Source organism: Gekko japonicus, unplaced genomic scaffold (genome assembly GCF_001447785.1).
Source record: "Gekko japonicus isolate JY-2015 unplaced genomic scaffold, Gekko_japonicus_V1.1 scaffold812, whole genome shotgun sequence".
NCBI lineage: Eukaryota > Metazoa > Chordata > Lepidosauria > Squamata > Gekkonidae > Gekko > Gekko japonicus.
The window spans coordinates 110,662-136,846 of record NW_015176474.1 but is presented as its reverse complement, the minus strand read 5'-3'; the positions used below and the strand labels follow the sequence as shown (position 1 = coordinate 136,846).

The 26,185-nt window shown below is 41.4% G+C and overlaps 1 protein-coding gene across 3 annotated transcripts in view; it reads left to right on the top strand.

Annotated features, from left to right (window-relative positions):
• The window catches only part of PRPF4B (pre-mRNA processing factor 4B), a 33,955-nt gene that overhangs the window by 1,636 nt on the left and 6,134 nt on the right, over nt 1-26,185 (top strand). For all 3 annotated transcript variants that reach the window (XM_015427188.1, XM_015427187.1, XM_015427186.1), the window contains exons 2-13: nt 3,954-5,153; nt 9,559-9,729; nt 11,113-11,265; nt 14,632-14,713; nt 16,270-16,480; nt 17,612-17,685; nt 18,818-18,908; nt 20,542-20,689; nt 21,103-21,240; nt 22,324-22,477; nt 24,041-24,155; nt 25,015-25,166. In XM_015427188.1, coding sequence (XP_015282674.1) covers nt 3,954-5,153; nt 9,559-9,729; nt 11,113-11,265; nt 14,632-14,713; nt 16,270-16,480; nt 17,612-17,685; nt 18,818-18,908; nt 20,542-20,689; nt 21,103-21,240; nt 22,324-22,477; nt 24,041-24,155; nt 25,015-25,166 — 2,689 coding nt within the window. The remainder of the gene's footprint in view (nt 1-3,953; nt 5,154-9,558; nt 9,730-11,112; nt 11,266-14,631; nt 14,714-16,269; nt 16,481-17,611; nt 17,686-18,817; nt 18,909-20,541; nt 20,690-21,102; nt 21,241-22,323; nt 22,478-24,040; nt 24,156-25,014; nt 25,167-26,185) is intronic.

Genomic DNA, 26,185 nt, shown 5'->3' with positions numbered 1-26,185 from the left:
ATCTCTTGTACCCAGTCTTCTATAACACATTCTGCTTGAAAGAGGTTTGTGAGGACATTGTAACAAACTAATTAAACAGAGCTTGTCGAGCACCAGTGCAGCTTGCTTGCTGTGATTGCGTATTCCCTTCTTCTTGTGCATGAAATCGGATTGGAAATTTCCCTGTTTGACCAAGTATCTTTTTGGCTTAATATCCAGATATAAACACCTTAGCAAATCAGAGGTTGTTTACTCCCCTCAGGTCCCTGCCACACGGGGGAAAAAAGTCGGGCAAAAGTGCGGCTTTTAAAAGCCGCACCAAAATAGGCACGCGGTGGCGGGATCATACAGATCCCATGAGCCGTGGCGCAATTGCTCCCCAGCACGATTAGATGCCCGGGAGACAGCGACAGGAGGCTGCCGAACTGCACATGTCTGAGCATGCGCAGTTCGGCCAGGAGCCAGGGATGTGCTGGTGAAAGGACGCGCCGGCGATCCCACAGCCGGCCTTGATGCGGCCTTGCCAGAAGAACCACCTTGGTAGGTGGTGTATTTTTGCTGCGTGTTTTGGGCGGAAGGGCCGGATCGGGGACGCAACGCTTCCCAGATGTTGTGGTGGGATCGTGCCCGTTTGCTGCGTCACCAATCCGTCCCTCTCCCAGCCCAAAACCTCTCGTGTGACCGGGGCCTCAGACTAGGATTCTAAACTGGGATTTAACCAAGGTTTAGAATCCTTGCTTGTGAGGGAAAACTGATTCTGGTTTGCCAAGGTGCTTGTATCATGGCAACCTGGAGGTTAATCAAGCTGGGAAGGTTTCAGCCAAGGTCTTTATGCTGAGAGGAGAACATGCAGGTTTAGGAGCACACTGTGTTTGATTGCAGTTTAATTTTAGCTTGTGTCTGTGGTGCACAAATTCAACCATTGTGTCCTCAAACTGACTGTAGAACAGTGATGGGAAATGTTCTCTCTGAGGGGGATAGCTAACTTGTAAGTTTCAGTGCTGAATTATACTTGACTCTTATTTAATTTAGAAGTTTATGGAAATCCATTTATTGGACAGACTTTCAGGAAAAGCCTGATATGCTTTTTGATGGTAGGCTGACATTTTGGGCCACTTTCAACAGTGATTTTAAACCTACAGTCCTGTGCTGGTATAATTGGGAATGAGACCCGTTTAACTCAGTGGAACTGTGCTGAGTAAACTTGAATAGAATTTGCCTATCCTACAGAAAAAAAGAGGACAGTCTGCCTTATGCGAGCAACTCTGAATGAGGGCTGCAGTTTGTGTTTAACAAAATCAGAGCTGTTTTCAAATTAGAGTTACCCAGTGGCTAAATATTGCTTTAGGGGACAAACATTTTACAAGTACAACCTCTGATATGTGTTAGAACAGTGCATTGGATAACATTTCTTTAAGCAGTGTAAGTTGAATTACTAGTTAGCAAATAGAAGGTAACTTTCCCCCCATTTGTCCAGAATTTGAGATGCTTTGAAATACTTTTAAACTATTTGTATACTTTGTGATAGCTTATATTGCAACTTTTGTACATCCGAAGTCAGATTCATACTGCAGATCTTTTTATAGCAGTTGGTGCTAATCACAAGAGAAGACCCAGCTTTTGAGAGAGTTTGTCATCTGTTGTACAAAGTGGTGTAAACTTGTGATTCTTGTCAGAACCTGTTCTGTTGTTTTCATTGTTTTCTCAAATAGTAGACATGCAGAGAAGTAAACTGCCCATGTATAGATCTATCTAAATGGAGATAAGAGAGGATGGGAAACCTCATTTATCTACTTTCTGCTTTCACCTCCACCTGCAGCCAACAAGCTGAGTTGTACATACACTACACCTGCAGCCAACAAGTTGTACATACACTACACCTGCACCTCCACCTGCAGCCAACAAGCTGAGTTGTACATACACTACAGCACTACAACACCTTTTTTTCCATCTGTCAGCTAGAAATCACTGGAGTAATTTAATGTGTGGTCTTCTTTCCAAGGAAGTGAATACACATGTCTCTATCCAAACTTAAAATAAAAGGGAATACAATTTCCCAGTACTTTTTTTGCCCAACATATTTTCTGCTGAAGAACAAAATATTAGCTGGAGATATATAACACCTGCAGCTGCCATGTTTATCTTGTCATTGGGCTAGCATATAATAATGATTTATCTTCCTGGGTTTTTTGGTCAGAAACATTTATAGGGCTACCTCTGAAGACTAGCACAATTCAGGATTTCATTTTGATTTGTAATATTGTAAACAGGCTGGTCTTGAATACTTTATAGATCACCTTTTCATTCAACAATGATAAATGAGATTGACTATTAGTAGTCTTTTATTAATAATCTTAACAATTCAGGATAGTTTATGTACATACAGTTCTTCATCACAGCAGTGCTGTGAGGCAAATTATACTGACAGCGGGCAACTGGCTTGAAGATAACTAGTGAACTTAATTTCTGTGTGGATTTGCATCCAGGTCTACTCAGCCTGCTTTCAGCACTTTAATAGTGATGCTATTCCCCTCCATAGAAATACATATATAAACTAGGTCTATGTGCTCATTTTCATAATGTACAATTCATTCAAAGGTAATGAATGATACAGCACGTAATTCATAACAGACAAGTATTAGAATTATTTTTAAGACCTGGTATCCAGTTATAAACATTTACATCTACTTTCTTCATCTCCATGTGTTTGATACTAGTGTTAATTACAAAAACAAATTAATTAGTTGTCATTCCAGAACAATTACATTAACTTGTAATTCATTGTTATAAATAGTAATAATGTTAGGTAAGCTTTTTATAAATATGAATGATTCATTGAACAATCTTGATTTTATCTTGTAGCATAAGGATGAGTCTCTAGTTTCAAATTTTAAAAAATGAAATTAAAACAATAAAGAAACAGCAGTTATTACAAACACAATTCAACTATGCTATGCAGAGAAAAGCAATGGCAAACCACTTCTGCTCATCTCTTGCCTTGAAAACTCCATGAGGTGGAGGTTTATGGGGCGGCCATGAGTCAGTTGCACCTTCATGCTTTACCTTTATGAACTGTTGGACTGGAGTTAGGGGCTATAGGAAAAGTCTTTATATTTCATATCCAGGCAGTTTACAGCCATCTGTTTGTGCCTTTAGAAGATATCTGTGGCTAGTTAAATGAGAATACAGATGGAGGGGAAATTCTGCATAACATAGTGATGAGTAGATAGAATGCAACCACTGTTGAATATACATTGAAATTATGCTTGCCAGTTGGCTTGGAGAAAAATCTCCTGTCCCTCTAACAGACACTTACTGTGTGAAAATGGGTAGCTTGAAGCTATTCATGAAACAGAGAGAAATAAACCTGGAAAATCACATCCTGTTAAGCCTCTGTTAAAGGAGCAGGGCATTTTTTTCTCCAGGCTGTTGCCGGCTCTAATTCAAATACGTACCAGATTTATGCTAGTGATTCCTGATTAACTAAGCAATACATGGATGGAAGCTGGCTTTCACACGTAGAATTTATTTATATTCATATTTACAGTGCTCATAATAATTTTCTGAGGAATTTTAGAGGCCCTTTCTGCAGTGCTGTGATGTAATATAATATACTTTGTAGTAAATTTTATAATGAACTTTATTACTCATGTATTCTTTGCATTAAGTCATCCTGAGATAAGTGCTGCTTCTATAGAACGTTAATGTTTCATGCCTAGAACTATACATATCTTTAAGTATTTAAGCTAGTGTATGAGCAACTCTGAATTTTAGTAATTTCAGGTTGTCTATAACAGTCAACGGTTATATTTAGTCTTCATACATCTCTTCAGAGTCCTGCTCAAGGTAGCTTACAATTAAAACCACATCACATTTTAAAAACAAGTCATAAATGGAGAGTCTGAGACAATTACTGTGCTATTACTTTAAAATATTGTATCTTATACTAACATATCCTTTTAACATGTTTACAGAATTGAAGATGCTGATATTTCAGAGAGAAGTGCAAATGAAGAAAATGGGGATATTTCAGAAGTTGACCAACCTCAAAATAAGCACAGCAGACATAAAAAAAAGAAACATAAACATAGAGGAAAGCATAAGAAACACAAACATTCTTCAGAAGATGATAAGGACAAAAAGCATAAACATAGACACAAGCATAAGAAACATAAACGAAAGGAGGTTATTGATGCCTCTGATAGAGAAGATGGGCCAGCAAAAAGAACTAAAATTGATTTCTTAGCCCCTCTAGAAGACTTGGAAAAACAAAGAGCACTGCTAAAGGCTGAACTTGAAAATGAATTAATGGAAGGAAAAGTTCAGTCTGGGATGGGATTAATATTGCAGGGTTATGAGTCAGGTTCTGAAGAAGAGGGAGAGATCAATGACAAGGTTAGAAATGGAACTAGATCTACAACTAAATCATCAAATATTAAGGGAAAACAGGAGGTTGCAGATAATAAAGCTATTTCAAAGAAACGGAGTAGAAGTAAATCAAAAGAACGGACTCGACACAGATCTGATAAAAAGAAAAGCAAGTCAGGAGTTGATGGAGTAAAAGAGAAAACAACTAGAAGTAAATCAAAAGAAAGAAGAAAATCCAAAAGCCCATCTAAAAAAACCAAGTTACAAGATCAAGTAGGAAAGTCAAAATCTCCAACCCTTAAAAGGCACTCTCAAGAGAAAAATAGGAAGTCCAGATCTCCTCCTGAGGAGAAGACTAAAGTAGAGGAGAAGACTAAATCAAGAGATCGTAAAAAATCTCCAATTGTTAGTGAAAGTAAAAGTAGAGATCGTGGCAAAAAATCCAAATCTCCATTAGAACAAAGAAGCAAATCCAAAGACAGACGATCAAGGTCCAAAGAGCGAAAATCCAGGAGACCAGAGACTGATAAAGAAAAGAAACCTACTAAGTCTCCTTCTAAAGATGCTTCATCAGGGAAAGAAAACAGGTCTCCTAGTAGAAGACCAGGCCGCAGCCCTAAAGGAAGAAGTTTATCTCCAAAACTGCGTGATAAACTAAGACGCAGTAGATCACCTCTTGTTAATGATCGCCGATCTAAGCAGAGTAAATCACCATCTCGAAACAGGTCTCCTGGTAGGAGAGCAAAGAGCAGGTCAGCAGAGAGAAAAAGAAGAGAATCAGAAAGGAGGCGGTTTTCCTCACCAAGGTAATTTTTATTAATTTTTTTTACTTATTTTATTATTTAAATATTTATATTGTACCTTGCATCATGGTGCAAGGCACCTTGAAAATCATATTTGGAAGCACTCCAATTTAAAAACAAGATGAACCCCAAAATGATCCCACTGCCCCCAAAGATAACCTGCATTTTAAAAACCCTTAAGAAACATTTAAAATATGGGTATCTGAAAGTGACAAAGAATCAGAGGAGTAAAAGATTGCTGCTTTTGCATTGCCAATTTTCCGAATTGTAATTGCCTTGAACTGGTGTAATAATCCAGCATGTGGGAGGCCTTTGTGCACATCAAGTCTTTTTTTTAGTCTTAGAGTTAGGGTTCCCCCCCCCTTGGCTTTTGTTGACAGGTTTTTTGTGAAGCTTTTGTTTAACCCTTATCTTCATCTTAGGCCCCGGTCACACGGGCAGGAAACTCCGGGGGAGAAGCGTGGCTGTTTGCCCTGGGGCAAACTACTGCGCAGTTATGCGATCAGACCTCCTGTGGAGGTCCTGTGGAGGTTCCATGGCAAGGGAGAGGTGCCGATCACAGGACAAGCCGGCGCGCAACGAAGAAGCGCGCGCCGCGGCAAACTGTTTTTTATTTTTGTGTACATGACAAATGCGCATGCTCCGTTGGGTGCGCATGCGCATCCACAGAGACTTGGACAAAAAAACCCACCTTATTTGCAAGGGGACATGGGCGGGCGCCGGATGCCACTGGAAACGCGATCAGACGCCCGCCCTTGCCCCGCAGTTTCCGGAAACTAGTACCTCCAAGGTACTCGTTTTTTGCCACGCAGTTTCGGCTGGAAGCCTCGGTTGAGCCACGGGAGTGCTACGCTTCCCAGATGTGCTGGTGAGATCGCGCCCAGAACCTCCGCCTGTTTTCCGTCTCACTTGTGTGGCTTCTGTTACGTGTGACCGCAGCCCCTGTTAGGCTAATGATATTTGTTTCTGAACACTTGGATGTCAAGAGGCGTACACGGCTTTTTAAAGATGAACTTACATATAGACAGTTCTTTCAGTGCTATTGTCTGATAACTTCCCTGACAATCAAACCACGGCTATAGTGGCTTCCTTTCTAGCTGCGGTGATTAAGAAAACAAATCTCCCTGAGTTTAATTAGTTTACTGCTGATAACTGTCGACCTTTTAAGTGTGTGTTGTAGTTTTTTTAAATTTATTTTATTTTATCCTGTACAGTTGCTATGGCTTTTTTGCTAATCAATCAATATTATTATTATTATAGACAGTTCTATCAGGTTACCAATCACAATAGCCTGAAGTGCAAACATTATGTTAAGAGACCATTTACCTACTGACTGCCAATATGAAATGCTGCGGGAAAGACAGATTTAAAAAATGGCAAATAGCAGCTCTTTCTTAACTTTGTTGTCATATAAGCCTGATATAACAGTTCAGATGCTGAGCAAAATGTATTGTGTTCTCTGACCCACGATGACAGTTCTTATGGGTTTATACACTGTTTGATCCTCAGAGTGCCATTCTTATAAATCAGAACTTGGTTCTGTTTTCTGATTCCCCCCCCCCCCACCTCCTCATTTTACTTAGAGCACAGGCAGTTCTCTATTGCTGTTCTATACAATGGTTACTGCAGAATACTTGTAGATGTCTTTGGATTGCAGCTATCCTAAACTACATGGTAGTGAACTCCTGAGAAGGAAGACTAGTAACTGGGCTTGAGAAAGTGGACTTTCCTCCATAACTTCACTTTTGTTATCTTGTGTTGTATGCTTTTGAGTTTGCATAGTATGAGTAACTGTATTAGCTAGGAGGAATACAAATGAAACAAGAATTTCTTGTAAGGCACTTTATATTTTATACATTTTATTTGCTTAGCAGCAGTAGAGATGTAAAATGTGTATGAATTTTGAAGCCATCTTTAATCAACAGTTATAGATTGGAGCACTGTGTTTAATTCAGAGATTAAGTTTATTACTACAGCATATCAAAAACAAGCTGCTGTCGTTGCTGTCTTTGAGATTAAGTTCTTTCAAGGCCTTCTATGTGCTACAGATTACCAACATCAGCAAGTATGGCAAGGTTCGCTGATAACTTTGGGGGACTGCTGATGGTAGTAAAAATAATGAGATCGTTGTGAAAGATTTGCATTGCTGTCAAAACATTTTGCATAGAATGTCGTGCATGAAAAGTGAATTTTATTTGTTCAGGGCATTATACTTAATTCTGATGTTGTGTTTTAATTACTGGGAAAATCTTTTATATTACACTAATTTTTCAAGCTTTTTACTGAGATGCTAAATTGTATGCCTGTGTGCCATACTTTTTGTTCCATCGCAGTGAAGTGTGCATTCCTCTTACATTCAGAAGCATGCATGCCCAAACAAACATGCATATTGTCTTTCTCTTAGATACAGCAGTGTAACAGAACAAAAACAAAACCTCAGGGCTTCTCCTAGACAAGGAAAAATAAGACCTAGAAGTGAAGAAATGGTTTCTATTCTCTTATCAGCACCCCACACGTACACAAACCTATCTTCAGCAACAAGAAATTCTTAGAAGCAGTTTGCTGGGGGAAGTGGTCACTTGCTGTTGAAAGGAGTGCTATAGGGGTTGTCCTGCAAAGAGGATAAAATTCAAAGAAGGGTTGCATCTACTGAGTCCACTGCAGTCAGCTTAGAAGGGTATAACTGCTTTGGGAGGCATTGTATGGTTCTGTTTTTACATCTATGCTGAAAAAAACTTGAATTTCTTTTTTAAAAGAAACAATTTTTGCAGTTAAAAATATGTAAGCTACATACCTTATACAGATTGCTTTCTTCCAATTTTAAAATATGATGATATATTATTTTAGAATTTTTAGGCTTCCAAGTTTATTTATTTATTTAATTTTATTTATACCCCGCGTGCGGTCTCAGGGCGGCTTACAACAGTATGGCACACAGTGCGATAAAAACACAATAAAACAATTAAAACAATTAGGTACAATGGGCTACGCTCAAGGATCCCGCGTGACTAGCATCCCCTCTCTTTATTGCACATGCCCTTAAATCCAGAGGGAGGCTGCTGTGGCCGCCCTGATGTTCATTGGCCACTCCCCGGCGGTGCTGCAATACAGGCCCTTATGATGGTAAGGGTGGCGGCGGCGGCTCCTATTCGAAAGCCTGGCGGAAGAGCTCCGTCTTGCAGGCCCTGCGGAACTGTAACAGGTCCCGCAGGGCCCTGATCTCCTCCGGGAGCTCATTCCACCAGATAGGAGCCGCCACCGAAAAGGACCTGCCCCTTGTGGCAGCAAGCCGAAGTGCTCTTTGGGACCTGTGTGGGGAAAGGCGGTCCCTCAGGTATGCCGGACCCTGGCCATGTAGGGCTTTAAAGGTAAGCACCAGCACTTCGAAGCGGATCCGGTATGCTATAGGCAGCCAGTGCAGCGCTTTGAGCACAGGCTGGATGTGGTCCCATTTTGAGACACCAGCAACCAGCCTGGCCGCCGCATTCTGCACTAGCTGCAGCCTCCGAATTAGCGACAAAGGCAGCCCCATGTAGAGAGCGTTGCAGTAGTCTAGCCTCGAGGTGACCGTCGCATTGATCACTGTGGCTAGGTCTTCGCGGCTGAGAAAGGGGACCAACTGCCGGACCAGCCGAAGATGGTAGAAAGCTGCTTTGGCAGTGGCTGCCACCTGGGCCTCCATCGTTAAGGTGGAGTCCAGGAGCACTCCCAAGCTCCTAACCTCCAAAGCTGGCACCAAAGGCGCCCCGTCGAAGGCCGGGAGCGGGAGCCCCAATCCCATCCCGTTCCGCCCCAGGCACAGGATCTCCGTCTTCGCCAGGTTCAGCTTCAACCGACTCAGCCTGAGCCATCCAGATACGGCCTGCAACGCCCGGTGCAGATCTTCTGAATTGGAGTCCGAGCTGGGTGTCATCAGCATATTGATGACACCCAAGCCCATGCCTCCGGACAATCTGGGTGAGGGGGCGCATGTAGATATTAAATAGCATCGGGGAGAGAACTGCCCCCTGAGGCACACCACATTCAAGCAGGTGCCTCCGGGACCGCTGCTCCCCTAATTCCACCCGAGTTGTGGTTGAGAAGCTCAGATGTCTATTAAGAAAAAATGTAATTAGTATTCTCAAGAACGAAATTCTCTTTAAAAAGAACTATTAGAGAAGTCAATTAAAATAGACATCTTAGGCTCCATTAAAAGTGAAGTCTTGCAGTTATATTTCTGTACCTGCTAAGGTATTAATAAACAAGGCACATATTTCTGTAACTAGGAAGCAAAGACTAGCAGTTCTGTAATATGTTTTAATTGGGTAAATCCATGTGATACATTTCTTTTTTTAGTTTCTGGGTAAGGTTTCAAGGGAACTTTCTGTATATTGTTTATTTTTACCATATTTCTTCTCCCAATCTCAAGAACGCGAACTAGAGATGATATCCTCTCTAGACGTGAGAGATCAAAAGATGCCAGCCCACCTAGGTGGTCCCCATCCAGAAGAAGATCCAGATCTCCCATTCGGCGAAGATCTCGTTCACCTCTTCGCCGTAGCCGGTCTCCAAGAAGGCGTAGTAGATCTCCTCGGAGGAGGTATGTGTACTATCCTCATTGTACAAGATTGTGTAGGTACAAATAAACATTGTATATCATCTAATAATATTTTTAAGCAGTTTTTCCTTTTCCTCAAAATTACACAGCCTTCAAATTTTCAAGGCCCATCTTTAGCACCCAGACAATAGCATGAGACTTACTGAGATGCAAACATGACAGGAGGGGATGTGGAATGGTGTAGTATAGCCCAGTCTCGTCAGGTCTTGGAAGCTAAGCAAGGTTGGTGCTTGGGTAGGGGACCACCAAAGAAGACCCTGCAGAGGAAGGCATTGGCAAGCCACCTCTGCTTCTCAATTGCTTTGAAACCCCTTTGGGGTTGCTATAAATCAGCTGCAACTTGACAGCACTTTACACACACATTCATGTGACAGGAAGAGCAGGAGCCAGAGTTATGGGAGATTCTGTCCTGGAAGGACACATGGAGTATTGGACAACTGACCGGTGGGGGCAAGGAATGGCCATACAAAGGGGGAGCTTTTGTGGGGAAGTGAGGATGGTCTCTGAACTTGCTTGTGCTAAAAGTGAATTCTCTTTGCTGTTGAGTGACCTTTTCTCACTGTTCTGTTGTTCTTCTCTGTGTGTGAAAGGGCAGAGAGGGAGCTGGGTTCCCTTGCTTTATCTGTGATTGTGTTAGGAGTCTAAAAAGGTAAAGGTAAAGGTTCCCTTGCTCAAAAGCCAGTCGAATCCAACTCTAGGGTTGCGGTGCTCATCTCCGTTTCCAAGCCGAAGAGCCAGCGCTGTCCGAAGACGTTTCCGTGGTCATGTGGCCGGCCTGACTAAACACCAAGGCGCACGGAACGCTGTTACCTTCCCACTGAAGTGGTACCTATTTATCTACTTGCAATTTCTTGCTTTCGAACTGCTAGGTTGGCAGGAGCTGGAACTAGAGACGGGAGCGCACTCCATCATGTGGCACCCGGGTCTTGAACTGCTGAACTACTGACCTTCCACAGCCTGCAGTTCAGCGTCTTAACCACTTGAGCCACTGCAGCTCCATGTTAGGAGTCTACCCTGCCATAAAACAGAAAAGACAGCCCTATAGAGACTTGCAGTCCTACAGGTGGACCCACTTGAGGGTCCTAACCCATGTGTTGAAGACCACTGCATTAGGCCAGTTCCTTATCTTAGGCTTCTGTTGGCTGTTGCATATTAGCATCCATTATAGGGGTTCTGTCTTGTTGCTCTTTAGTGTTTTATATAATAGCTGTTATGCTAGCGACAGGTAAGCCCTATGCTGAACATTTTTTATCCCAAGATGGAACAGATAAATATTTTAATATAATACCATCATACAGTATGTCAGTTCATATAAAAGATAATATTTTCAAATATTCTTTTCAAATATTGTTTCACACTTTGCAGAGATAGAGGTCGACGTAGTAGATCTCGTCTTAGGAGAAGATCCAGGTCACGGGGTGGCCATAGACGGAGGAGCAGGAGCAAAATAGAAGATAAATTTAAAGGAAGTCTTTCTGAAGGAATGAAAGTTGAGCAAGAATCCTCATCAGATGAAAAGTATGATTTGAATTTAAATATTTAACTTGGTGATGTCTCAAAAAAGTACAGTCCTATAAGCAGATAAATGTAATTAATTGAAGTATTATTTCTCAAACCCAGCAGTATTTTCATATGGGAGGCAAGTGTTAATATTTGTGTCTAATTTTGAAGTGTTGGCCCCTAAACAGATAGCAAAATCTATCCAAAGTATCAAGTTCTAGGAATCCGTGGAAACCCAAATGTTTATAGGGAAAAATCCAGATTTTAAGAAAAAAATCCCAAATTGGTGGCTGTCCCTCCACAAATTAACAGTAATCTATGCAGGTGATTAAAAAACAAACTAACCGTAATCTATGCAGGTGATTAAAAAACAAACTAACCAGATGTTAGCAAACAAGAAGTTCCCAGAGTTAAGATGTCAGTTTCATTTGCAGTAGCAACCATAGAGGACACTGAGAGCCAGTGTGGTGTAGTGGTTAAGTGCAGCAGAGTTTAATCTGAAGAACCAGGTTTGATTCCCCACTCCTTCTCCACATGAAGCCTGTTGAGGGGAGCCTTGGGCTCGTCACAGTTCTCTCAGAACTCTCTCAGCCCCACCTACCCCACAAGGTGCCTGTTGTGGGGAAGCGAATGTGATTGTAAACTGCTTTGAGACTCCTTAAGGTAGAGAAAAGTGGGGTATAAAAAGCTTCTCTTCTTTTTCTTCTTCCCTTGAAGATCCAGCTTTTAGCAGGAATCCTAGAAGGAGGAGAAAACAGTTCTCTTACCCTTCTAACAAACTCAGTTTCCTTGACAGGGTCTCTTCAAGGGGCTGTGATTTGTGGGTTCTTGGAACTTTCAAGTGTTTGTGTGTTCATGGAACTTTTGTTTTGGATCCTGGCCCCTGCTGGCTTATTTCTTTAAACTAGGAATTTTTGGTCATGTTCCTAACACTGATTTAGAAGTCAATGTAACTGAAATCTCTGAAATACAGTAAAAGCTTGGTTATCTTGGGGAACAGGGGTTACTGGTTAATCAGGTGTGCTGGGTGATAGAGCTTAATATAGCGCTGGGCCATAAAGCTTAATCTTATAGATAGCTGACAACCAGACTTATGCATCAGTCAGCTACATCTTTCTCCTGTATATATCTCTAGGCACCTAATTATGTCCAGTTTCTAGGTTACTGTCAACATAACACATTTTCTGTCCTTTGCTTGTTGATAGTGTATTGTGTGAGGCGGCACAGCTTGCTGGGCTTTGCTTAGTTCCTCCTTTAGGCTGAAGACGTTGACAGAGATATTGCCTAGAGTGCTGTGCTAGGGCTGGCTAGGCTGCTGCCAGTCCTGTTGTCTTTGTTGTCCTTGTTGTTGTTGTTCAGTCGCACAGTCGAGTCCAACTCTTCGCGACCCCATGGACCAGATCACACCAGGCCTTCCTGTCTTCCGCCATCCTCTGAAGTTGGCTCAATTTCATGTTCGTTGCATCTATGACGCTGTCTAACCATCTCATCCTTTGCCGTCCCCATCTTCTTTGACCTTCAATCTTTCCCAGCATCAGGGTCTTCTACAGTGAGTGCTCCCTTCTCATTTGGTGGCCAAAGTATTTGAGCTTCAGTTTCATTATCTGGCCTTCCAGGAAACAGTCAGGGTTGATTGCTTTTAGGATTGACTGATCTGATCTTCTTGCAGTCCAAGGGACTCTCAAGAGTCTTCTCCAGCTCCATAGTTCAAAAGAATCTATTCTTCGGCGCTCGGCCTTCCTTATAGTCCAACTCTCGCAGCCATACATGACTACTGGGAATACCATTGCTTTGATTATGCAGACTTTTGTTGGTGGGGTGATGTCTCTACTTTTTATCATGCTGTTTAGGTTCGCCATCGCTTTCCTCCCAAGGAGCAGGCGTCTTTTAATTTCATGGCTGCTGTCATAGTCTGCGGTGATCTGGGATCCCAGGAACGTGAAGTCTGTCACTACTTCCACGACTTCCCCTTCTGTTTGCCAAGGAGTGATGGGGCCGGATGCCATGATCTTAGTTTTTTTGATGTTGAGTTTCAAGCCCTCTTCTTTTGCGCTCTCCTCTTTTACCCTGAGTAAGAGGCTCTTAGGGTCCTCTTCACTTTCTGCCATTAGAGTGGTATCATCTGCATATCTGAGATTGTTGATCTTTTCCCCAGCAATCTTAATTCCCGCTTGTGATTCATCCAGGCCAGCATTTCGCATGATGTACTCTGCATATATATTAAATAAGTAAGGTGACAATATACATCCTTGTCGTACTCCTTTTCCTATGCTAAACCTAAAGGGCACCAAATTTGCGGCTGCCCTCAGTGCAAGCTTCAGCACCAAGCAAGGGATCACATTGGCTGCAGTGAGCAGTGGACTTTCTCTCCTTTCAAGTGCTAATGCTGGGCAGGGGTGATGATGGTGTTCTGTTTTCCTGTTCATCTTGGGCTGGCTTGGCTACTGCTTAGCCGGTCTCATCGTTGTCCACCAGTGCTGAGTTTGCAGCCACCCTCACTGCAAACAGGGTGCCTACAAAAGGCCCAGCTTGTCACTTGCCTTCTGTGGGAGTTTCAGAACTGGGCGATGGAGCAAAGCGGCCATGGTGAGCCACTCAAACAATGGGTCAGTCTTCTCCACACAGCAACTGGTAAGTGTCAGAGGAGGGGTCCTTCTGCCACCAGATTCTTACTGTAAGATACTGGCTAACAGAGTAGTCTGAATAACGAACCACTGGATAACACTTACTGTATTTCCAAATAAATTTGTTTAGGATTATGGGTGTTAATTGGTAGACTTTAATCACAGTTTCACCTCACTAAGATATGTATCTCTTATGCTGTGTTAGGAAAACAATTCCAGACATTTTAATGAAATACGACAAGTCATTCTTGCTAGCTAATGGTTTCAGCCAACTGTTGGTGAACCTTTGTATTAACCCAGATGAATCTGTCTTGAGATGAATATTTAAAATCATTAGGTTCAGAAACATAAGTTTCATGTTCTTTTCATTTGCTTTGTGCCTTTGGCGGATGCATTTGACACTTTTCAGACTGTTCTCTGCAACTAAATACTAAGCTGCTTTTAAAGGAGAGCAATGCTTTCCTTTAGCATACAGATTCCTCAAAAGTTGGCTCAGTGTCTACACTTTGCCTGTTCAGCTAAGCAAACTCAGACTAATATTTCCCTTCAGTATAAAACAAAACAATTTACAGATTTTAGGAAAGATTAAAATTTGTCATGTAGAGACTTGATGAAAAAATTCACAAAGGATTACTAATTTAATTTCTTCACAAATAAGTGTGTGGGATGCTGCAATGGCATGTTGGGGCAAAAAAAAGTGAGTATTGTATATAAATTCCTTGACTAAAGTAGAACATGTCAAACATTACATTTTTAATAGCCTTGAAGACTTTGATGTTGAAGAAGAAGATGAAGAAGCTCTTATAGAACAGAGAAGGTTACAGAGGCAAGCAATTGTGCAGGTATATGATGGTGCTTACTCCTTCACTCATGAAGTCTGATTTCTTCCCCCCACCAGTAAATATAGTAAAAACATCATCATCCATGTTATACTGTCCATTTATACTGTCAAAACCTGTCAAATACTTTTGAAATTACAAATATCTTAATAAAAATATTGCATGGGTTGATATTTTTGTGCTTTTTAAATAGTTGTTAGTAGTAGTACCCATGTAAGTGGCTGTGGAGAATGTAGCTTTGTTTATCTTCAAAGTATGTACAAACTAAATTCTTTAAGAACTGTGTAACGGGGCAGGGCAGATTTCATGTTTCTGGGAATTACTTAGTTTTTTCAAGAGCCTCAGTCATAGTGGTGGCTTGGTGGGTGCAGCCAATTCTGCAATGGCCGTGTAGTGGGTGGAGCTAGTCACAAACTGGCAACTTGTGCAAAAATTAGAGCAAGTCAGAGCCTGTCTATAGTGCTCAGGTAGGGAAACTTCCTCTGCTGTTTTTCCAAAGCAGGCTACCACTAGCACCCCGAATTGTAGCTTGCCTATCAGGGGAATACTACACAGTCATCTGTATGTTTTTTCTGGAAGAAACTATCAGAAGCTTTGAGGCAGAGAAAAAAGATCAATAGCATGTACCTTTCCAGTCTAGAGCAAGGGTGTGTGTGTGGAGGAGGGAGAGGAAGATGGGAAAAGGGTGCTGGTGCTGTCACTTCCGCATCCAGCACAAAGGTGCATAACCCTTTCTCATAAAAGAGGACAGAAACTGCTGTGGTAGCTTTAAAGAGAGTGATTACAGCAGCACTGGAAGAGGTGCAGAGAACTGCTTTTAATTGCTTGCAAAGTCGGTTCATGATTGACCTTCTGCCCCACTGTTGATGTATCAGATGATAGATAATTGTTTTCTTTTGCCTCGGCTGTATGGGTTCTAAAATAGTTACTCTTGTAGGCTGCATTTTTAAACCTGATTATGTGAAATCAGTGAAATTTGGGTAGGTATGACTGATTAAAGCATTGTGGTCTGTGACAAGAGTAATCAGTGTCGAGCTCAGTGCCAGTCATACAGGGCAAAAAGTGCAGGGGGAATGGGGACAGGAGAGTGGATGATGGCTAAGACAGTCCTGCCCATGTTAATCGGGCTGCTCGTCCCATCTCTGTGTACTGTTTTAAGGAAAGAACTGGAATAGCAAGTAGCACATGGGTCAGAAAGTTCCCATAAAGCATAGCCATATGATTCCAGAAGCTATCGTTCAACTTTCTGACATTTTATTACCACCACAAACTTCCAACCATGGATTCCTGTGTGTGGACAGGAACTACAAAGTGAAGGGGAGCAGACAATGGATACATTGAAAGACTTCACATACTAAATGCTGGACCATTACAGCCTGCAGCATGCTTACAGTCTGGCATTGACTAATGCAAGTGGATTCAGCAGTAACCCTCTGCCAGCATTCTAAGAATTGACTTGTTAGGCAGCAATTGGATATGTAGTATTTTAGAGCTTAGAGAATCTCATTTTTGTCTTATGTCAAAGACATGACAAAGTGTGTGTTTTTTTCTTTCCCCAGAAATACAAGTACTTGGCTGATGACAGTAACATGTCTGTGCCGTCAGAACCAAGCAGTCCTCAGAGCAGTACTCGCAGTCGCTCAAATTCACCTGATGACATTCTGGAACGGGTGGCTGCAGATGTTAAAGAGTACGAACGGGAAAATGTGGACACTTTTGAGGCCTCGGTGAAGGCCAAGCACAACCTCATGTCTGTTGAGCAAAACAATGGTAAGGATGTGCAGCATTGCTGTGAGATTCTGAAAGAGTGATATGACTAAAGGTCAAATGTGTGACAAGAACACGGCAGCTGTGATTAAATAGTACATGCCCTTGTATTTGAAAGCACTGTGGAAGATTGCGTAAATTATTTGTCATTTGTAAAGGTAAAGGTTCCCTTGCTCGAAAGCCAGTCAAATCCGACTCTAGGGTTGCGGTGCTCATCTCTGTTTCAAAGCCAAAGAGCCAGCGCTGTCCGAAGACGTTTCTGTGGTCATGTGGCCGGCATGACTAACAACCAAGGCGCACGGAACGCTGTTACCTTCCCACCGACGTGGTCCCTATTTATCTACTTGCAATTTCTTGCTTTCGAACTGCTAGGTTGGCAGGAGCTGGAACTAGAGACGGGAGCTCACTCCGTCTTGCGGCACCCGGGTCTCGAACTGCTGAACTATTGACCTTCCACAGCCTGCAGTTCAGCATCTTAACCACTTGAGCCATCGCAGCTCCTATGTCATTTGTAGAAGCCTAGTTAAATTATATCAGGCCACTTTTGGACTTAGCCTGCTGAGTAACCAGAAAATAAGAGCATATCACTGTCAAGCTGACTGTCCAAGCTGTCATATTTCAGAAACATTACTCTTTAGGGTAGTGAGGGTTTATGTTCTTATCTCAAGGTTTGTATTTGAGGGTTTTACAATGCAGTGTATCTAGCAGTGTATCTGTGTAGCATTGCAAAGCTTGATATTTATTTATTTATTTATTTTATTCGATTTATACCCCGCCCTCCCCGCAATGCGGGCTCAGGGCGGCTGATACATGCTAATGTTACAGGATCCCTAAAAAAGTGTGAAAGGTAGGCAGAACACAAGTGCTTAGTATTAGCAGCAAGCCCCAATACTATGGAATAATAAACTAAATGAAATTTCTATTTCTGTTAACCTCTGTTGCAGATGCTTGTTCCATAATATCTTATGATCTTAAACAGGCATAGTTGTGGGTTGGATTGCAGCCAGAGTTGGTGATATCGAAAGGCAAAAATGATTTTTAAAAAGTTCTGTCTCTGGAAATGTGTTGCACTACCCATTTTGGTTCTCAATTTATTCTGTTTTTAAGTATTAATAATGTAAACTTTTTTTAAAGGTTCATCTCAGAAGAAAATCACAGCACCTGACATGTTCACAGAATCTGACGATATGTTTGCTGCATATTTTGATGTAGGTAGTTTCACAAAAATACATTATTGTAATAATAGTCATCAAATGTTTATTTTTGCAAAAAAAAGTAGCAAGAACTATATATTACCAAGTAGCAAGAACCATATATTGGCCCCGGTCACACGGGCAGGAAACTGCGGGGGGGGGGGGGGGGCGGCCGGTTTTGGAGCGTGGCTGTTTGCCCTGGGGCAAACTAACACGCAGTAAAGCGATCATACCTCCTGAGGAGGTTCTGTGAAGGTACCGTGGAGCTTCTGTGGTTACGGAGAGGCTTCGATCACAACACATGCCTGCGCGCAACGAAGAAGCGTGCAGCGCGGCGAACTAGTTTTCTTTTTTTGTGTTCACTACGAATGCGCATGCTCCGTTGGGTGCATGTGCGCAACCACGGGGACTTTGGGAAAAAAAAACCTTGTTCACAAGGGGACATGGGCGGGCGCCGGATGCCACCGGAAACGCGATCAGACGCCCGCCCTTGCCCCGCAGTTTCCGGAAACTAGTACCTCCGAGGTACTAGTTTTTTGCTGCGCGGTTTCGGAAGGAAGCCTCGGTTGTGCCACAGAAGCACTACGCTCCCCAGATGTGCTGGTGAGATCGCGCCCGGAAACTCCGCCTGTCTTCCGTATCTCTTGCGTGGCTAATGTTGCGTGTGACCGCAGCCATAAGAGATTTGTTAGATATTAAACAGATTTCTGAAACGTTGACCATTATAGGATGTAATTTTTGACCATCTTAAGAATTGTTATTTCAGCATTACTGAATAGTATTCAGTTGACCTAAGTATTCAAATTGTGACTGTCTGAGATCTGCATTTTGTATGTTGTCAGAAATAGACTGAAAACATTTTTTCCCTTTGTGGCACAGGACTCCTCACACACACGCACATACACCTGTTGTATCTTCTTTCTTGTCATAGATAAAGCCCCATTTGTGAATGGAATTAAAGTGCACTGATCAGTAAAACATGCTTTGGCAACCACTGGAGATTTTCTTAATTAGTATTTAGACATACAGTGGAATTGATACTTTTTATTTTGTGTTGTAGATCTTTAGTCCCACAGCCAAACATTAAGCAAAAACAGTTATTTAACTATGTTGAACATGAAGGATAAGACTAAATTATTTCTTTCAGAGTGCACGCCTTCGGGCTGCTGGCATTGGAAAAGACTTCAAAGAAAACCCTAATCTCAGGGATAACTGGACTGATGCAGAAGGATATTACCGTGAGTGTGGCTACTACAATTCCTTTACGTTATCTGCTGAAGTACAGTTGCTAAACTAAACTAATAAAGACCAACAAAAATGCTAATATCATGGCATTTCCTAAAGCAAATGTGTGATAGAATTTTTAAATTTGAACTTTGTTCTGACCATGTAATAATTATGTAGGGCTTTCAGAGCAGTTTGCAGCACAGCATAAGTCTATGGAATTGCATTAAAACAGTATAGCTGTCAATTAACCAGCAACAGTTACAACTGAAATAACATATGATGATATCATTCTTCTATTAGCTTAAATTGACTCCTGTGTAGCTTACGTTCTTCCGGTCTTTAATGGAAATAAACATCAGCATGCTCCATACAACTGAAACCCAAAGAATTAGATTCTAAAAGAACCTTGTAGCTGGGATCTCCCCAGGAGGCACCCTCTCTAACCCTGTAGGGTGACTGCAAAGTGTTTTGTTTCCAGGTTTGGAGCACCAACTATGACTGCTGTAAAGGGTAGACCTGTGGGGAGTCATGGGAGAGAGAAAAATCCATATCTCTCCTTCCTTCCTAACTCTGCCAATCTTATAATTTTTTTATTTCCTGGTTCTTGTTGAATTTAAATTGTCCACAAATCTTGAGGTTCTCCCAGGTTTGTTTGTTTAATTCAGTTTTTTATCCCGCCCTCCCCCCCAAGCAGGGCTCAGGGTGGTTTACAACATATGTAAATATAACAATTTTAAAATTAAAACATACAATAAAAGTCAGTCCAATATAGCATAACATAAAGTGCCAGATGGATCCAGTGTGCTTACATTACTCATAAATTCCCATTTGCCACTGTCTGTACATTTGTGTGGATTTTTTGTTCCATGCTCTGGAGCAGTGTTCAGAATTAGATTAGAAATTAATCCAATTTGGGCATATTGTATGTTATCTTTGATAAATTAGTTTAAATGTTATTCCTTCCTTTGTTATGATGTTTGGGATAAACTTGTATTATGGGAATTAAACGCAAAATAAAATATTTTTTTTAAAAATACAATTAGATAAAAAGACTTGTTTAGTGGCAGAGGTGGTGGAACATGCAAATTTAGTGTATTTCCCTATAGTCTCTCTCTCTCTCATACTGAGGATCATGAACATAGTGGAATAGAATTTGAATTTCTACCTGTGCCTAGTGCAGTAGGCAGTTGTATGACATTCACTCTCTGGTAGGTAATTATACCCTTTATCAGGGTTACCAACCTTTTCTTTAATGAGAGCTACTTCTGAATAAGGAAAGTATCCCAGATTACTTCCCCCATCCCCATCGTGTATTACCAGATTTTTTTTGTCCTTGAGGTATGGCATGAACACCAAAATAAAGACCATCAAAAATGAAGCTACCAGCTAAGCAGCACAACGTGAAATAAAAGCTGTTTTTAAAAGCCCACTGCAGATCTTTTTGTGATCTTTCCCTGGTTTTTCTAGGGGATGCACAAGATACTCTTTACCAGCTAGTGAGCTGCTGTACCTTCCGGGTTACCTGTGTTGGAGACCCATGCTCAGTATAGTTATTTTTATATAGGAAGGTTTGCATTATTAATGCTCTCACTGTCTTTTATGTACACTGCAAATTTCTTCTACAGTAATCTTTTCCTACTCTAGGTGTTAACATTGGTGAAGTTCTAGATAAACGTTACAATGTATATGGTTACACTGGGCAAGGAGTTTTCAGTAATGTGGTGAGGGCCAGAGATATGGCAAGAGCCAATCAAGAAGTCGCTGTCAAAATCATCAGGAACAATGAGCTTATGTAAGTAAAGAAGGCTTTTTCAATGTCATAAGTTATAATGAGCCAGCTTCTAGGCTAATAGTAATACCTCAGGGGCAGCTAGTGAACTTGAATCTAGTCTTAACAAAACATGGTGCAAGTTCCAGTCCTGTACTTGCTTTCAGTTACCATTGCAAGTTGGAGACTGCTCATACCAGCCAATTGTAGGGAAAGATAACTCTCTATCTCTGTATTCTCAATTGCCACAGTTTTGCCTCCTCCTACTTCACCTTGTCTTCAGAATATTGTGTCACCTGCTAGTTTTCGTCGTTAGCTTCAGGCTGTGTAGATCCTTTTAGCTTTAATACTGCTGTTATTGCTACCTTTTCCCCAAAATGTAATAGTTTTAGGCTCTTATGCTGCTGAATTTTTACAGTAAGTTAATCTCTTTTCAGGCAGAAAACTGGTCTAAAAGAATTAGAATTCTTGAAGAAACTCAACGATGCAGACCCAGATGACAAATTTCACTGTTTACGATTGTTCAGGCATTTTTATCACAAGCAGCATCTCTGTCTGGTATTTGAACCACTCAGGTGAGACTTGAAAAGTAGATTTAAAGCATTCTTTAAAATAATCAAAATTATCTTGTTCATCGTATTGCCTATTTCCCCCAAATTATCCTTTTGCAGAATGTTTCAAAAATGGTTCTTCTGTATTTGATAAAACAAATTTGTGAATAAGTAGTGCTCGTCTCTATAATATGAAACAGTATATTGGAAGAAAATAAGTGGGCTTACCTCTCAAACCTGAACATAATTCCAGTGTCTGTTAAAGAAGAATATTGCCAAGATTGTGGCCAACACAGTAGATTATTTGTAGTAAAAATAAAAAATACACCATACACAATGTGTACTATTACATATTTGTTCACATGAAGATTCAGGAGTTTTTTAAGCACTTAAATTTTACACACACACAATCAACTTCTATGTACACATGGAGTGGAAGAATTAAAAGTTATTATAATAGTTTACTGTATTTGGGTTTAAAGTTCTGAAATAGAAGATTAAAAACAAGAGATGTGTTATTCAGGTAGGAAAAGGTTAGATTCTGACATTCAGTGGGAACGTTTGTACATTTCTTTTGCCATTACAGAGGAAATTCTCTGTGTTGGAAATGATGCTTTGTATTCTTAAAATGTATGGTTCATTCAATCATCTTTTAGTTGAAGTCCTGTTTGGGTGTGTGCTAAGTGTGCAGTTGCTGAAAAACAATCACAGAGTTTTTAATGCAAACTAGATTTAATGCAAACTTAATGCAGACTGTTAGATTTTTATACAGATTCTGTCAATAGTCAACTTTTCTTTTCAGTGGCCTATTATAAGCAATATGAGGGCTGAAATGTGTTTAAAATACATTTTTTCCCAAGTCAGTCTTGTTCAAAGGGCATGATTCTGAGTGACCCAAATAATGAATAATGTCTCATACAGTCATATGTGTAGTGCTGTGTATTGTGCTGGTTCCTAGGATTCCACTGCATGAGGAGGTCTTCCTCTCATGAAACTTTTTTGCTTAAGAGAATCTAAGCCTGTATTTTTTAAATATATGTTGACCCCTGGTTTGTGTTTCCCCCACCTTCTTGTCTCCTTTTTTTGTGTGTTTTCATCATTTAAAAGTATGAATTTGCGAGAGGTTCTGAAGAAGTATGGAAAGGATGTTGGTCTCCATATAAAGGCTGTACGATCCTACAGTCAGCAGCTGTTTCTAGCCTTAAAACTTCTAAAAAGATGTAACATCTTGCATGCAGATATAAAACCAGATAATATTTTGGTAAGTAATACTTAATTTTTGAAAGAGTTTTTGAAGAAATATACGGTAATGTGTCTAAATGTCCCCAGTTGCCCTGCTTTACACCCCCCCCCCCAAATATCAGTGCATATGAAAACAATAATACATATCAAAAGATGCAGAAACACAAGAGAAAGTTAGATTTTCAGAACTGCAGAATGAGGATTTGCTTAACTGAAGGCTGGTCTGTATGCTGGCAAGGTTTGGCTGTAATGTCAAACCAGGCTTTTGGCAGCTAATCTAAGAAGCTTGGGGCACACTTGCATGGTATCTCCTTGCCTCCTCTTCCACTTGTGAATTGTGACCTGGTCCTTTCCAGATGTTCTGCAAACTGTAGCTTGCATTTATGTCGAAGCAAACTAGGATTCTAGACACTGGCTTGTTCCTGGCAAAGTACAGTTTACTAAAAACCTGAAAACCTCTCATGGTATGTGAGTGGAGGCGGGATTGTGTGAGTGATTCCTAGACTTCTTAAAGGCTTGTTCATATAGCACCAGACCATGTTTGAATTAAACCATTGACTGTTGTCTTGAGCTACTAGAAAGAGTTACTGTATGATGACTGATCCAGTATGCAACTACAATATAGAGTCTGGGTTACCATGTGGATCAGTTGCATTGTGTAGAGAGATTTCATGCCACTGCCTTCATCTGCTATTGAGAAAAGTAAGTTCAGTAGCTTTCTTATGGCTTTCTTTATGATTGTGGCTGGATCCATTTTGATGCCATTAGTTGGCATCAGTTACTTTGCTATTACAGGGAATGGGGATGAGTAGGCAGGGGTTCTTTACTGTGCCAGGATATCTGGACTCCAAGACATATATTTTTTTTAAAAAACTCCATTCAGGAAATAAATTGGATTAAGACAGTAAGTCTAGAATTTTTCATTCTCAGTAAATGTCAGTATTACTGTTTATTCTATTAAAAAGGTAGAACACAAATGCCTATAAAAATATGATTGTCAAATCCTCAGTTTTTCCAGAAATTGGGCTGGAACTATCCTCTCCTGCTACTCCTCTGAGCAAAGTTCATTTATATATACATTTGCTTATTACAGTATTTATACCTCACCTTTCCTTTTGGTTCAAGTTTGAAGTCTTCCTCCAACTTAAGTGGCTCTTCCTACAAGGAGGCTACTTGGAGGATGGTTGCATCCACTCCAGTATTTTTGAGATTTCTATTTGAAGAAGATGCTAAAAACATAAAAAGATCCCCGGTGCATCAGACCAAGTGGTCCCTCTAGGCCAGCATATGGTTTCCAACTGTGGGTACCCAAAGAGTTCCTTTGAAGCCCACAAGCAGGTCATGAAAGCCATATTCTTTCTGTGGAGCAGCTGGTATTGAGAGATAATCTGCCTCTGAAAGCAATATTCTTTTTCCCCAAAAATATAATCAAGGTTAAATATTTACTTAATGCATTCAAATATGTTGGAATTCTTGAAAAAAATCAGCACTAATATTTCGTGTTGTTGATGTTATACATACTAAGAACCAACACTTGAGGCTGTAGTTCATGACTTGAAATAAAATAACTTTATTTTTTTAGGTGAATGAATCTAAAACCATACTAAAGCTATGTGACTTTGGATCGGCCTCACATGTGGCTGATAATGACATCACTCCATACCTTGTCAGTCGATTTTATCGTGCCCCTGAAATTAGTAAGTTAATTCGAAACGCCTGTTCATGTTCTTAAGTTCTCAAGTTATATTAATGTTTAATTCATGCATAAAGATACGTTTAATTGTAAAGGTGGAATTTTTTAATACCTGATAACATTTCCTGGTGCTTAATTAGATTTTTATAATTATCTAGTCAACTAGTGTGAGATGCCCGCCAAATGGTGGGAATGTGTACGGAAATGTGAACGTAAAGACAGGCTACAGCTGAGTGGGAGGGTGAGTGCCATTCACAGCTTCCCTTTCGCTCTTGCTTCCTCTTGTCCTCTTGCAGTCATCATCTCACACACCCCGGTGCCTCCTTCCCCTGAGCCCTTGCCGCTGTCCCTACTTCTTTTCCTTCTTTGGTACCATTGCTTCCTTCCCTTTGCATAAGCTCACCCCTGTGTTTATCAAATGATGGAGTTGTGTGTGGAATGACCGTATGCGTGATCATAGGATGACCAAGACTTGGCCTCTTGTAATTAAATTGACAGTTAGAGAAGTCCATTTGATATACTATCTAGTGAATGGTGCAGTATAACCTACATGCTTTTGCACCAGATACTTTCTGCTGTGCCTAATCGCCATCCCTTTCTACTTCCCAACCCACCATCTTTCAGAGCACATAAGGCTGCAAGTGCAGTATCATGCAACATCAGCAGATTCCTGAGGACAAGAAGGGAATAAATTATGGTTAGCGTTAACTAGAGGGCCCATCTTTCTTGAGTGGCCTAGATACTGTAATCAATTTATCCTCTTCTCTTTTTTTTACTAGCTTACCCTAGAAATGTGAGTGACCTTTAGTTTCAGTGTCTGCTAGATAAGTGATTTTAACTCTGAAACTGTTTTCCTCCTTCAGTTATAGGCAAAATCTATGACTACGGTATAGATATGTGGTCTGTAGGCTGTACATTGTATGAACTTTACACAGGAAAAATACTGTTTCCTGGGAAAACCAATAACCATATGTTGAAGCTTGCTATGGACCTCAAGGGAAAGATGCCAAACAAGGTAAATAAATAAACTGCAGCTTATAATAAATGAACGAAGTTTAGAATTTTCCCTCCTTTTCTGTAGGAATCAGCATAATGTCTGGGATATGTCCTGACAGTCGCAGTGAAATTAACTGTTATCTATACTATCTCTTCAAAGCAATTTAATGAGAGCTAGTTTTTACTGTAAAATTTACCGTCTGCAAAGAAGAAGAGTCCCAGGCTGTACTCTGAAGGCACATAATGCAGCAGCTTTGCTGTGCCTGGATGAGAGAACTCCTGGGTACCCTGCGTAAGCAGTGTTCAGGTCCTCAGAAGAAAGCCAGGATAGAAATGCAGTAAAGAATTATCCTGGGTGTTTTTTGAAATAATGGCTGTGGTCACACAGAACATTAGCCACGCTAGAGAGACGGAAGATAGGCAGATTTTCTGGGCGCGATCTCACTGGCACATCTAGGAAGCGTAGCGCTCCCGTGGCTCAACCGAGGCTTCCCGCTGAAAACGCGCGGCTAAAAACTAGTACCTCGGAGGTACTAGTTTCCGGAAACCGCGGGGCAAGGGCGGGCGTCTGATCGCGTTTCCAGTGGCATCCGGCGCCTGTCCATGTCCCCTTTCCAACGTCAAACTCTGCGGATCCCCCGTTTCCAGATGCTGGACTTTTGATTCTCGGTGCAAAGTCAGGGAGGTAAAAATGCATTGAGGGGAGGGACGGGTCCAGATGGTCAGCAAGGGGGAGGACACTGCTGCTGGCGGCCGGAGGGGCTCGGCCGAAGGAAGGGGGCTCCTTGCAAGGGTATTGGGGGGGGGGCCGGGGTAAGTCCCTCCGTGTCCTGAAGGGCTCCGCGCCTGCCCCATCCACGACCCCGGAGGGTGAGGGAGCCATTTCCTCCTCCGCCCCTTCCAAGAATGCAGCTCTGACTCTCGCAGGCTTCTGCTTGAACGGCTTGGAGGGAAGCTGGTGAGCGCACAGAGGCTTTGGAGGGGGGGGGATATGGGGTTGGGGGTTTGCAATGCAAGGGAGAAAGGAGGGGGGTATAG